Source organism: Meles meles, chromosome 6 (genome assembly GCF_922984935.1).
Source record: "Meles meles chromosome 6, mMelMel3.1 paternal haplotype, whole genome shotgun sequence".
NCBI classification, from domain to species: Eukaryota; Metazoa; Chordata; class Mammalia; order Carnivora; family Mustelidae; genus Meles; species Meles meles.
In genome coordinates, this window is record NC_060071.1 from 11,544,510 (window position 1) to 11,557,544 (window position 13,035).

Consider the following 13,035-nt stretch of genomic DNA (forward strand, 5'->3'; position numbering starts at 1 on the left):
GGTTGGGGAGGGGATGTTTTTCACAGTGGCGGGTGGACCAGGTGCAATGAGGCGCACAGAGTTTGAGGGCAGAAAAGCATGGCTGGTGTCTGGTGTGGACACACAGTAGTGAGGAGTTGGTGATAAGGAACCCCATCTTTCCACCACGGCATATGCATTGCATTTAAAGGGATCCAGCGTAGGGTTAGCAGAAGCTTTTTATGAGAAATAAAGAGGTTAAACCACACATCCCGGTGAGTTCTAAATCCAAGCAGAAGAACCATAGTGGAAAGCCAAAATGGCGGCAAAGAGAATGGACGTTTCCCCGCTTCTGGAGAAAGGTCTAGACTGTGTTGAAACTTGGAGATCCTCTAGTCTATGGCCCATCATCGCATAGATGTGAAAAATTAGGTCCAGCAGGGAGAAGTGACCAGTCCAAAGGCATGCAGGTAGCTTTTAACAGAACTGTCACTTGAAACGCAGGTCTAAAACGTTGGTAGCTCCCCCAGACCTCTATCTCCTCGTCAGCGGAATGGATATGGCTTCTTCCTCAATGCTGTCTTGGTTAAGGTAAACTGAGACCTTCTATGTGCAGAGGTAGCTCAGTGCCTCCTCCAGCACTGGTGTCCATCAGCCCAACGCCGTGCTCTTCCCAATTCTCCATAGCTCCTCTTGTTACCCCTGCCAGATTCCTAGGTAGGAAGTGGGAACTCCCATTTCAGAAGGAGATACACCAAGCGCCACGACAGGCCTTGAGAAGAGAGCATGGCAGAACCTGGTTTCACCAGGCAGAGCACCCTCTGGTGTCTCCTCAACTCTCAAGGCAGCCACCCATGGTCAGAGGTGGGCAACCCGCATTAGAGGGTGGGGGTCCTGCAGGCAGGGATGGAAGGAAATCCTATGATGCTCAAGAGACAAGGAAGTCTCTGCTGGAGTCTGGAATGGTGACATGCAGAGGGAAGCACCATGGGACCCTCCACAAAAGGAAGATGGGGGGGCACTGTACAAGAGCCGCCCCTTCATAGGGGGTCTGCATGCAGTGGCCCGAGCAGCAAAATGCCACACCCACATGAGTTCTCTGTGGCTGGCTCTCTCGTGCTCCCACAGCAGAGGCCAGGAGCGTGACTGAAAAGCCAAAAATATCTGCCAGCTGGCTCTTTATAGAAAAAGTTTGCCCGTTCCCCCTTTAGATTTCAATAGGCCTAAGTCCAGGTCAAGGTCTTGCCCTTTCTACCGAGGTGACATGGGGCGAGCCCCTTTTGTCTCTGTGCCCCATTTCTGCATCTGTACCTCCTAACCGGCTCCTCGTGTTTCCATGAAAATCATATATGTGAAAGCTCACAGCATAGGGAACTGTTCTGTTTCTTAATAAAGGTAGGTAGTCAGTCCTCTGTGAAAGGAACCACGGGTCCGTGGCTGGATTTGTCTCCGCAGCAACTGGAGTGGTGAAGACAAGGCAGACAGCTTTAAAATTGTCCTCTTCCTGGAAAGGATGATTCACAAACTCACGTTTCTTTTCTCTTCCTTTTTTTTTCTTTCTTTTTCTTTTCTTTTTTTTTTCCCCCCCAGATACTGGCTAACCAACAAGGTCCACATCAAAAGACCCACCACTGGTCTCTTGATGTATACCCTGGCCACACGTTTCTGCAACCAGATCTACCTCTACGGCTTCTGGCCCTTTCCACTAGATCAGAACCAAAACCCCGTCAAGTACCACTATTACGACAGCCTCAAGTATGGCTACACCTCCCAGGCCAGCCCTCACACCATGCCCTTGGAGTTCAAGGCCCTCAAGAGCCTGCATGAGCAGGGGGCTTTGAAACTGACTGTTGGCCAGTGCGATGGGGCCACGTAAGGTGGGCACCCCGTGGGACTCAGTGGCTCACATTTCCTGCCAGCTACACCACAGGCAGATGGGAGTCGGGGTGGCGCAAATTATAGAACAAGCAGGCTAGTGGTTTTCTTTGTTAAAGTGTAAAACAGTGACCAGAATATATATATCTATACCTGCATATATATATTGACCTGAGTATTTATAACTGTGTGGTGTTCATCTAGCATTAGGCAGATAAGCCACAGGAAGAAGGTGTGGAGAACCCACCCGAACCGGATTGAGACTCAGTCTATCTTCAGGGGCAGAAGGACTTGACATGAAAAGAAGCCAGTCCCATGACTTTGGATGATCTGGGTTGGAGAGATCTTTGGGCTCATGGATGAATGGAGAGCTCCTTCTTGGCAGCTGCCCTGAGCCTCTGAGACATGTGGATTCTGGGTGAGCCAAGACCCAGAGGGGACAACTGGACCCAAGTCTAAAATGGTGCTGTTCACAGAGGAGAAGGAGGTTGAGGGGTTCAGCCTGGCAAAGGAGGACAAGGACACCAAGAAGCAGAGGCCACTTCAGGGCCGCGGGCCTTGTTCCACAAACTTAGAGTTTAACTGTCCAAGGGATGATTCACGGTGGACCTACCTGTTCCAGACAGGCTTCCACAGCTATGGAGAGACAGCTGGAGAAGAAACCAAGGACAGTCCATACTCAGACTTTGCAAGAACCACCAAGAACCTGGACAGAGCAGGCCGATGACCCTGAAGACCACGGGGGGTGTTCACCTGGCGTTTTGGAAAAATTGAAATCTCCACAATAAGGCAGAAGAGTGTCCAGAACGTGGTAGTCTGGTGGGTGTTCTTTAAAATGACTAGAGTCCACCAACGAGGAAGGGACCCTGGGATGTCACCCGCTGGGTTAGCCCCCTTCCTGCTCTATTAGAATGTCACATGAGGGACCGTCCTGTCCCCTTCTGCCACCAGGGAAGCCACAGCCAAAGCTTGAAAGGGCACCGTCAAGATAAATGTCATCCTTTTTTAAAGTACATATGATTGCCTTTCTGGGTGCCTCACAGAGCCCCAGAGTGTGAGACCTAAAAGGATGTTAAGCACCTTGCTTCATTTCTCTGCAACCACTCTGTTTCCTGCATCGTGTGCTCACGGGGCCTCTGCAGCCAGACTGCTGCATCCATGTCCCTTTCTCGTCACTTTCCTGTCCCAATGGTCACACTAGCTGGCATTGCGCTCCAACACTGAGCCTCTCCAGTCTGCAGGGAGAGGCTCTGCTGCCCACCCCCACCTACCCATCCTCTCCACGGAGGCAATGATTTGAGAATTTCACAAAATCCCTTTTGCCCCCGTGAAGATTAATTGTAAAGACTTTTTTTTTTTTTTTTTAACCCAAATCCAAATGCAGTATCCAAATACTGGGCATAATCTTCCCTGGGGAAATCTGGGCTCCATGCCAATCACTTAGGGGCTGGAATCAGAGGTCACCTATAGACAAGCATTAGGCGGTTTGGATCTATTCCCTTGCCTGATAAATAAGTGTTTTAAAACATATTTGAAAGCTAAGTAAAAAACCATTATCTGGAAGGTGAAGGGAGTTAAGAAAAGTAACTGAGATCTGCTCCCAAGCACATGAGACCGGACATAGTTAATCAGCAGCAATTCAGACCAGGACATTTGCTCTAAATTAATGGCTGGCAGGCAGCAAATGGGAGGATGTTAGAACCATTCACCTGCACGTGGGTGCTCCGTGTCCAAGCCGTGGCTGTGACTGCCACTGTGCATCTCTGTGTTTTCTTCTCTTGTTGTCCTTGCCGTGGATGCTTCAAGTCTGAGATTTGGGATTTGCGTTATAAAATGAATATTTAAAAAGCAACAGCCCTAACAGCCTCTGTGGGAACTGCGTGGTTTGGACTTCTTCGCAGGAAATGGAAATAATTAGTATCATATTTCACACTTCTCCAGAACCTTTCTTTCATCTGGAGGATCTCAAAGGCCCTGGAAGACATTTAATGTCTGAAGCTGGGAGTGCCCTGGGGAACAGGTAGAATTGCCTGGGACTCGGTGGATTAACCAGGGCTTTGGACTCCAGAACGTTCCAGTGGTGAGTCCTGAGGGGAGCTGGGACATCAGGTCCTGGATTGGCCCCACGCTCCGTGTACCAGCCAGCAGTCCGCCCTATGGGGCAGTTGAAGGCCAGAACTCCGTGGAAGAGCTGGTTTTCCTTCTGTCCCATATTGGTCTAGGTTCCTTAAATGGACACCAGTGGCTGTTGAAACTGAGGGAGCCCTGACAACCTGCCCTGGGAAGCCAGGACCCTCCGCACCCCCTCTGTTCCCCAACTCACAGGTCCTGCGCTGCCCAAACGCATCGGCCGCCTGATGGCAGAGCTCCAGGACCTGGGCTTCCCCCACCTCCTCTTGCTCCTCCACCTGGGCACGCAGTCAGGAGGCAGCCCGTTCCCTCTGCCCATTGAGAGCAGCTAAATGCGCAAGCCAGCTAGCCTAGGTGGCCCCGAGGAATCCCAGCCTGCACCCTGTCCCCGCCACCCTCGTCCACCGCCTTGTAACTGCAGTGGTCACAGCCATCCTGGGAGCAGGAGACCCTTACGGTCACCTCCTGTTGACCGTTAAGCCATCCCCAATCACCCCACCGTCACCCACACTGGATCCTCTGAGACCTGCATGCTGGCCAAGCCCCCAAATGACCACCCCCTCTATCGGCCGCCTCCTTGGCTAAAGAGAGGGAAGCCACGAGAAACACTATCTCTCCCCCAGATCTCCTGATCCCTTTCCTCCACACACCTCTCCTTCCGGCCATTTCTGAGGACGTGACATCCGTCCTCTGGGCAGTGACATTTTCCCACACACCCCAGCCACTCCTCTGCCGTCTCTGTCCTCACTTCCAACAGCACACGCTCTCCCACCCATCCCGGCTCCTGCAGCCTCTTCCCTCGCTCCCCTTCCCTGCACCATCAGCCCCAGGAAGGGGTCTCCAGTGCTTGCAGTGCCGTCCCCCACGACCTTCCTGTTCTCCATGCTCCGGGGACGGGAGATTCAGCACCCTCCACGTTGCCTCATCAGAAAACCCCTCATCACCACCAAGCTCCGCACATCACTGGCCTCCACAGCGACCCCTGCTGGACACCCGTCCCCTCCGTGCCTAGGACGCCATGTACTCGTGGTGTTTCTCCTCCCTTCCCAACGTCTCTTCATCATTTATTTATGTATTTATTTATTTATGTATTTATGATTTATTTATTACCACCCTTCCCTTGTTCTAAAAAGGACCCGAGATGGGTCAGGCCATTATTTCCCACCTCCCACCTTGCCCACTGCACGGACACTCCCTACATTGGTGCCTTCCATTGTGTGCCCACACCACCTGCTCCAGGGGCGCCATAGACTCCATACCTCTGAAGCCAAGCTTATCATCTCTGCTTTCCCTTCCTCCACGATCCCCCCCTCTTCTTGCTAGAAGCCCCGTGAGCCTCTCAGCCACCCAAGTCTGAGACCCTAAAGTCATCTTTGACTCTTCTCCATGGGTTCCCTTGTCACCCTTCCCACCAGCGCTGCCCTGGCTTCTCCCTTGCTTGCACAATTTTAGCAGTACTCTCTTCCCCCTCCCCGTACCCCCATTTCCCTCTGGGCATGCTTGCACACACCCCCCACCCATCCTGCATATGCACAGTGCTTTTTATCTCCAGCCATTCAGAAGCCTTTAAAAGTTCCCCTGGCCCACAAAACAAGGTACAAGTCACCACCCTGACATTACAGATCACCGGATAAGGACCTGTTACTTCTTTATTCCCTGCACTGGTCCATCGAGAATCATCATTTCTGGAAGGGATGCCTGGTTTTCCTGTCTCTGTGCCTTTGGTCTTGCTGTTCTCATCTCCTGGGACCCTCTCTTCTGTTCCTTTCAAGGCCGGTGCAGAAACCACATCTTCCATGAAGCCCTCCCTGATCTACCAACCACTGGGATCTCTCCCTCCGCTGAACCACCGTAGCACTTTATTTGTACCTTTCTCATGGCACTTACCATATTCTGCCTTGTATTATAGTTATTGTGCACTTGTCCTATGACCGTTCTTAGACTGTAAGCTCGCCAAGGGCAGGGACTGTGTTTTATTCATCTGTGTCCATCACAGCACCAGGAGCGGCGCAAAGCACACAGCAGTTGCTCAATAAATGTTTGTTGGGTTAAATCCTTAATGCTTGTGGAGGGCTATGTAATTAATGAAGTCATTTTGCATCTGTAATGTCATAAAACTCTCCAAAAAAAAAAATCACATGTATTGGGCAGATGCAGAAATCGTTATTCTTACTGGATGGGTCAAAAATCGAGGCCAAAAAAACCCTGCGTGAAGCCCATAGCTCATTGGCAGAATTTGCACCCCAGTCTTATCCCCATTCCATGGTATTGTCTATTAATCCCTGTGGCTGGTTCACTGCAAACTGGAAACCAATCCCAAGCACTGTCTTGCCTGCCATGGGTCTGGGATCACCTTCAAAGAGTCAGACATACCTCAACATGAACCCTAGCTTGTGTGCCCATCAACAAAGGCAAAATCTCCCTCCTTTTGGGAGAGGACAAAAGCCATTCAGGTTTTACCAGGCCCAGGGGGTGGGGCTGTGGGACCTCATAAATCATTCCCACTGCTGTTGTCACAGGGTACGAAGCCATCCGTCCAGATGGCAAAGAGACCAACAGCTCCAAGGGGCTGCTGTTTGATAAATCTCTTCATGCCTAATTAAAGCTCCCCTTCCAGAATGAATGGAACAGGGACATTTGTTGATGCCGATCAGATGGGACTCCAGACATGCGTGCTGCCTCGTGAATGCCCTTAATAGCATCCCCAATGACACCACCAGCCTGCCCTAGCCTGCCTGTCTCTCACCAGCACTGCTGGATGTCATCATTCCTTCCTGTCTTCATTCCCATCCTTCTGCTGCCCTTCCCCAGGGCTCTTCCCGTCGGCATCCACCAGGAGCCTGGCAAGCCGAGGGACCTCTTCCTGGGAACCTAAGCCCTGACTGGGGTAAAGGGGTGGGATGGCAGGAAGGGAGGAGTTGGGGAGCGCTCGGTGCCATCTCTCCAGGAAGCAAAAACACCAGGGATCTGTTCAGTGCCAGGTTATCCACAACAGAGGGCAGGTAGCAGGGTTTCCATGGTTACTATGCAGAAGCAATGTGTTTGTTGCCCTTGGGCTTCATGGTGAGGGTAGGAGTTTCATATCTCACCTTAGTGATCCAGGTGGTGGGGCCAGTTTCCACAAACTGTGCATCGAGCCATCCAGCCCAGCATCATCCTGTTTCCAGAATCATCCCAGTTGTGTACAGCCACAGCCCCGAGGAACCACCCAGTGAGATCATGAAAGGTCACTTGTGGCCCTTCTCAGTCTTCCTCACAACATCCCTCCCCTCCCTAGAACCTGGAGTGTGACATGGGTCTCTGGGGGGGTTCCAAGGGCTGTGTCAGGAAGAACCCAAATGCTCCAACCGTGACTGCATGTTCTAATATTAAAGAGGTTCTCCACAACTGACCCAGCAACAGCTGCGAGCAGCCAGTCCTTGGGGAATTAATAGAAAATGAGAGCCCACAGCCAAGCAGTGAGGCAGCTGCCCAGAGGCCTGCGTGGACTCAGCAGTGGGGATCCCACTGCGAAACACTGAGGTGAGTCACATCGGATTTGGCTTTTCGATTTGGTTCCCAGCACCTTCGTTTCCTAAAATGAGGTTTGCACAGTAGAGCTGCTGGTCATAATCTATGAAGGAACAACTAACAATCAGAACAATTCGCTCTTCACGGAAGTTGGGTGCTGCAAAGGAGACCACTTGGGGGCAAGCTGTTTTGCTCAAGGAGACCCAGCATTGTGTGTCTCTCTTCCAACCAGGGGTGGCAAGAATGTAAGTCACTGTAGTGACAACTGTGGCTGCTGGCACTCCGCAGCAACCCGTCTCCCCCCAGGAGCCCTGGGACAGGCACCAGATGATCCAGAAGCCTGCACTCAGGAGCAGCATCTCACGAAGGAAGCCGTCTCATCTGTAACACGGATAGGACACCTACCTACCTCCCCCACGGAGTCACTGTGAATGATGCAAATAAAGAATGGGGGGGAGAGAGAAGCTGGGTGGGGAGGAGGTTCTGGGCCATAAAGCAGATGAAGCGCATACAGCTGTGACTTTGCAGGATTCTCCCCATGTCACTGCCCTGCCGAAATATGCTCGTGGCTTTCCTTTGCTCTTGGAAAAAAATGCTTATGTTTGCAAGCCTGCAAAATTCCATGTCTTACACGGTCTTGAAAATGCCTCCCCTCTGGTTTACTACATTCCAGCCACATGGGCTGGTTTGTTTCTCCTAAAACTTTCCAGCCTTATTCCAGTCTCAGGGCCTTTGCACATTCTCTTCCCTCTGCCTGGAAAGCTGCTTCCCCTGCTCCTTGCAAGCTGCCTCCTGCTCATCTTTCAAGTTTAATATTGCATGTCACCTCCTGGGAAATCCATCCCTGGTCCCCCTGAGCTAATCACTCTTTATTATCTTTCCCATATCCTGCCAGCTGGCCTATATAAACTATCTGAATTATCTCAGTTATTTTGTAGTTCTCAGTCCTGAGAAATTTCATGAAAGACTCTGATGCCCAAGTCACACTCTGGATAAGTTTAATCCATATCTCTGGAAACTGATCAGGGACATTAGTACTTTTTAAAATCTCCTTCTAGGAGCGCCTGGGTGGCTCAGGGGGTTAAAACCTCTGCCTTCGGCTCAGGTCATGATCTCGGGGTCCTGGGATTGAGCCCTGCATCGGGCTTTCTGCTCAGCGGGGAGGCTGCTTCCCCCTCTCTGGCCGCTGCTCTGCCTACTTGTGATCTCTCTCTCTCTCTCTCTCTGTCAAATAAATAAATAAAATATTTTTAAAAGATTTTATTTATTTATTTGACAGACAAGAGACCACCCAGGTTCCCCATAAATAAATAAAATCTTAAAAAAAAAAATCTCATTCTAGTGCATAGCCAGGATTGAGAAACAATGACATGTTTGCTCCCCTGTTTATTGTCTGCCTGCCCTTCTAGAATGTTCAGTGGGAATTCATTGCTTATAGCAGTATCTTGTGCCCTGGGCAGTAGGTTATGGTTAATGCATTGGCCCTGGGTTCTGGCAATGGGCTGGCAATGTGACCACTTCCCTGGAACTCTTAGGAGGCACAGACCGGTTTTGAAATCTTCCAAGTGACACTCTGTCCCCTGCAGCCCCAGGTAGATGGTCAGCCTTTTACCCTGTTAGCGGGTGGGTGGAGCTTATCCAGTGTCCTTTTCACCTACTCAAAGAACTTCACGACTCCTGTCCTACTCGGGATCCCGGCTCATGCCTGGTCTGAGCAGCCATTAGATTCCCAGCCCCACCCTGCAGCAAGCACTGGGGAAGGTCTCAGACCCACTGGTATACCTCGACCTGCCTGTAGGGACTCTGATGCAATTGGTTTGAGACATGGCCTGGGCAGGTAGAAGCCCCCTAGGTGGGTGTTGATGTGCAGCCCCGGCTGGGACCAGCTGACCCAGACCCAGCTCCGGAATCCCTGCTCTTCTTCCTTCCACGGCAGCTTCACTCGGGCCTCAGGTTGGAGGTCATTCCTTTGTTTACAGCTTCTGCAGTTTTCCTTCTTTGAATCTGAGCTTGGCCGATGGGTTCTGTTGTTGCTGCTGATGGGTCCGTCACCTCCAGAATTTGGGCTTTTTCTGTGTGCGTTGCAGCAGGAGGAAAGGCCTGGCACTTCCTGTCTCTCCTTCCAAAATATAAGCTCTGCGAGGACTTACCTGCCTGGCAGTTTCGCTGGAGCACTCCCAGCCACTAGAACTGTGTGTGGCACACAGCAGGCACTTAATAAACTCCTGTTGCCTGAATGAAAGTATGGACCTGGGTGCTTTAAGGGAGACAAGCACCCCACGGACCTCCAGAGTGGGGAGGACTCCTACGTAATGGAAAGAACCCCTCCTGCAGAGGGCAGGGGCTGCTCCCATGTGCTCTGCTCGGTCCTGCATTCTGGGCCCCGTGTTTTCCAGAACCCTTATCCTTACAACAGCCCTGTGAGTTTCACTGCCTGCATTTTATTGATCGGATCACCCAGGTTCTCAGAGGCTCAAAATTTGCTCAAGATGTCAAAGATCCTGAGTGGGTGGCTTGAGGCCAAAGCCAACACTTAGCACCAGGCCCCCAAACCTCTACTATCTGGTCATAGGGTGAGCTCGCATACAGGAGACACGGGGACAACAGACTAGACTGGTTCTCCTTCCATCCAGACTGGTCACAGGCTGCTGCTCTCACTGGCCCTTCCCATGGGCAGAGCTGCTACAGACCCAGGACACACTTGCGTGACAATGTCAATTGTTAAAAATACTTCCTTGCCTGGCCCCTCCCACAACGCTCGACCCCGGGATCCCCCCGGCTTGCCTGCCCGCCATGGCCGACAAGGAAGCAGCCTTTGATGACACAGTAGAAGAACGTGTGATCAACGAAGAGTACAAAATATGGAAAAAGAACACCCCTTTTCTTTACGATTTGGTGATGACCCATGCCCTGGAGTGGCCTAGCCTAACTGCGCAGTGGCTTCCAGATGTAACCAGACCAGAAGGGAAAGACTTCAGCATTCATCGACTTGTCCTGGGAACACACACGTCCGATGAACAAAACCATCTTGTGATAGCCAGTGTGCAGCTCCCTAACGATGATGCTCAGTTTGATGCTTCACACTACAACAGTGAGAAAGGAGAATTTGGAGGTTTTGGCTCAGTTAGTGGAAAAATTGAAATAGAGATCAAGATCAACCATGAAGGAGAAGTAAACCGGGCACGTTATATGCCCCAGAACCCTTGCATCATTGCGACAAAGACTCCATCCAGTGATGTTCTTGTTTTTGACTATACAAAACATCCTTCCAAACCAGACCCTTCTGGAGAGTGCAACCCAGACTTGCGTCTCCGTGGACATCAGAAGGAAGGCTATGGACTTTCTTGGAACCCAAATCTCAGTAGGCATTTACTTAGCGCTTCAGACAACCACACCATCTGCCTCTGGGACATCAGTGCTGTTCCAAAGGAAGGAAAAGTTGTGGATGCGAAGACCATCTTTACAGGGCATACAGCAGTAGTAGAAGATGTTTCCTGGCATCTGCTCCATGAGTCTCTGTTTGGGTCAGTTGCTGATGATCAGAAACTTATGAGCTGGGATACTCGTTCAAACAATACTTCCAAACCAAGCCACTCAGTCGATGCTCACACTGCTGGAGTAAACTGCCTATCTTTCAGTCCTTACAGTGAGTTCATGCTGGCCACAGGATCAGCTGACAAGACTGTTGCCTTGTGGGATCTGAGAAATCTGAAACTGGAGTTGCATTCCTTTGAATCGCATAAGGATGAAATATTCCAGGTTCAGTGGTCGCCTCACAATGAGACCATTTTGGCTTCCAGTGGTACTGATCGCAGACTGAATGTTTGGGATTTAAGTAAAATTGGAGAGGAACAATCCCCGGAAGATGCAGAAGATGGGCCACCAGAATTGTTGTTTATTCACGGCGGTCACACTGCCAAGATATCTGATTTCTCCTGGAATCCCAATGAACCTTGGGTGATTTGTTCTGTATCAGAAGACAATATCATGCAAGTGTGGCAAATGGCAGAGAACATTTACAGTGATGAAGATCCTGAAGGAAGCGTGGATCCAGAAGGACAAGGGTCCTAGATATGTCTGCACTTCTTGTGATTTTAGACTCCCCTTCTTTCCCCCTCTCAACCCTGAGATTGATTTAACACTGGTTTTGAGACACAGACTTTGTTTGGCTATCCCTCTATGATAGGTACCATCAACAATGTTACTAGCCCAAACAGAGGGTGTTTTCTAAATATTAACTGGGGGACTTGATTCAGTAAAGCCACAGACTTATATTTAAATTTTCTTCAGGAATTTTCTAGTAACAAAGGTCTAAAGTAGCCACAGAAAGGGGAATATTGGGTGTGGTTATTTTTCTTCTTGGGCTATATCCCCAAGTTTTACAGACTCCTTTTAAGTAAAGGCTAAAGTGAGGAAGGATAGAGCCAAGTGAGGAGTTAGTCCTTGACCACTAGTTTGGTACCATCTCTATTTTGGGTGACCTGTTTCACCAGCAGGCCTGTTACTCTCCATGACTAACTGTGTAAGTGCTTATAATGGAATAAATTGCTTTTCTACGTAAAAAAAAAAAAAAAAAAAAATACTTCCTTGCCTGCTGGTTCAAAGCTACTGCGCTGAGGCCCCCGACTCCCCAAGAGTGCCGTGCTCTGACACCATGACCAGAGTCCGTGCTAACCGGCCGTGACCCCTCTGAGTTCGTAACTATTTCACCCATCATCTCCTGTTCCCAGACCTTCCAGACAAGAGGGCAGTTTGAGCATCTGGACCAAAGGACAGGACACCAGAGCTTTGTCTCACTGGTGTGTTCATGGTAGCCAGGCCTGGAGAAGTGGCTGGCTTTCCTCCATTGTTTTCCATGGACATGGACACAGCCTTGACCCAGAGCAGATATTCAGCTCATGTGAGTACAGATTGTGAATTCAATTGTGGAAGCATCGAGAGGCGTAAGAAGCAGAAGAGGCATCTTAGGGCAAGACTGCCAAGTGACTGCCAAGTGACCAAGCAAAAACTGGTCACTAGAAATGATTGCCTTGAAGAGTAACTGTGAGGCGCAGTGGAGAGTGGGAGATGGGCCAGGGACAGAGGTAGCGGCAGAGGACCCAAGAAGGCAGGCTTGTTCACCGAACACTCACTGAGTGCTTTACGAGGATGGACTCATTTCATCTTCACAGAGGTCCCTTGCGGGTGGACGTTATGATTATCCCTAATTTGCAGATGAGGAAAGTAAGTCTCAAAGGGTTTATCAACTTGCCCAAGGTCAAAAAGCTAGGCAGTGGTGGAGCCGGGATTTGAACTTAAGCCCACACTTTGCAAAGTGGTACAGGAAGCCCCTCAACTTCACCTTGATCGCCTACGTCCAGGCCCTGGGGGCTGCCTTTGCCTTGTTGCCCAGTAACGTGGCCACTTCCCATGGGGGCCGTACCCACGCAGACCCAGCCCCCCGGCCCCTCGTCACCCCCAGCTGCCGCCACCAGGCCCACTGAGTGGAATCGCTCATTCATGCAGGGACGGTGATAGGCTCAGCTGTCAAGAGGCTGCAGCTGCTGCCTTTTGAACTTGGCG

The 13,035-nt window shown here is 50.7% G+C and overlaps 2 protein-coding genes across 2 annotated transcripts in view; both read left to right on the top strand.

Moving 5' to 3' along the window:
- Positions 1 to 5,972, top strand: part of ST8SIA2 (ST8 alpha-N-acetyl-neuraminide alpha-2,8-sialyltransferase 2) — a 66,464-nt gene extending 60,492 nt beyond the window's left edge. The window contains exon 7 of the mRNA XM_046007261.1: positions 1,549 to 5,972. Coding sequence (XP_045863217.1) covers positions 1,549 to 1,834 — 286 coding nt within the window. The 3' untranslated portion in view covers positions 1,835 to 5,972. The remainder of the gene's footprint in view (positions 1 to 1,548) is intronic.
- A 4,259-nt stretch (positions 5,973 to 10,231) lies between these two features.
- On the top strand, positions 10,232 to 11,902 carry LOC123944188 (histone-binding protein RBBP4-like). Its single transcript, XM_046009058.1, has one exon. The coding sequence runs from the start codon at positions 10,267 to 10,269 to the stop codon at positions 11,542 to 11,544; it is 1,278 nt and encodes a 425-aa protein (XP_045865014.1). The 5' UTR covers positions 10,232 to 10,266; the 3' UTR covers positions 11,545 to 11,902.
- The last annotated feature ends 1,133 nt before the right edge of the window (positions 11,903 to 13,035 follow it).

Bases quoted from the DNA above. Each gene is read 5' to 3' on its own strand.
- LOC123944188 (XM_046009058.1), top strand. From the start codon at position 10,267: ATGGCCGACAAGGAAGCAGCCTTTGATGACACAGTAGAAGAACGTGTG.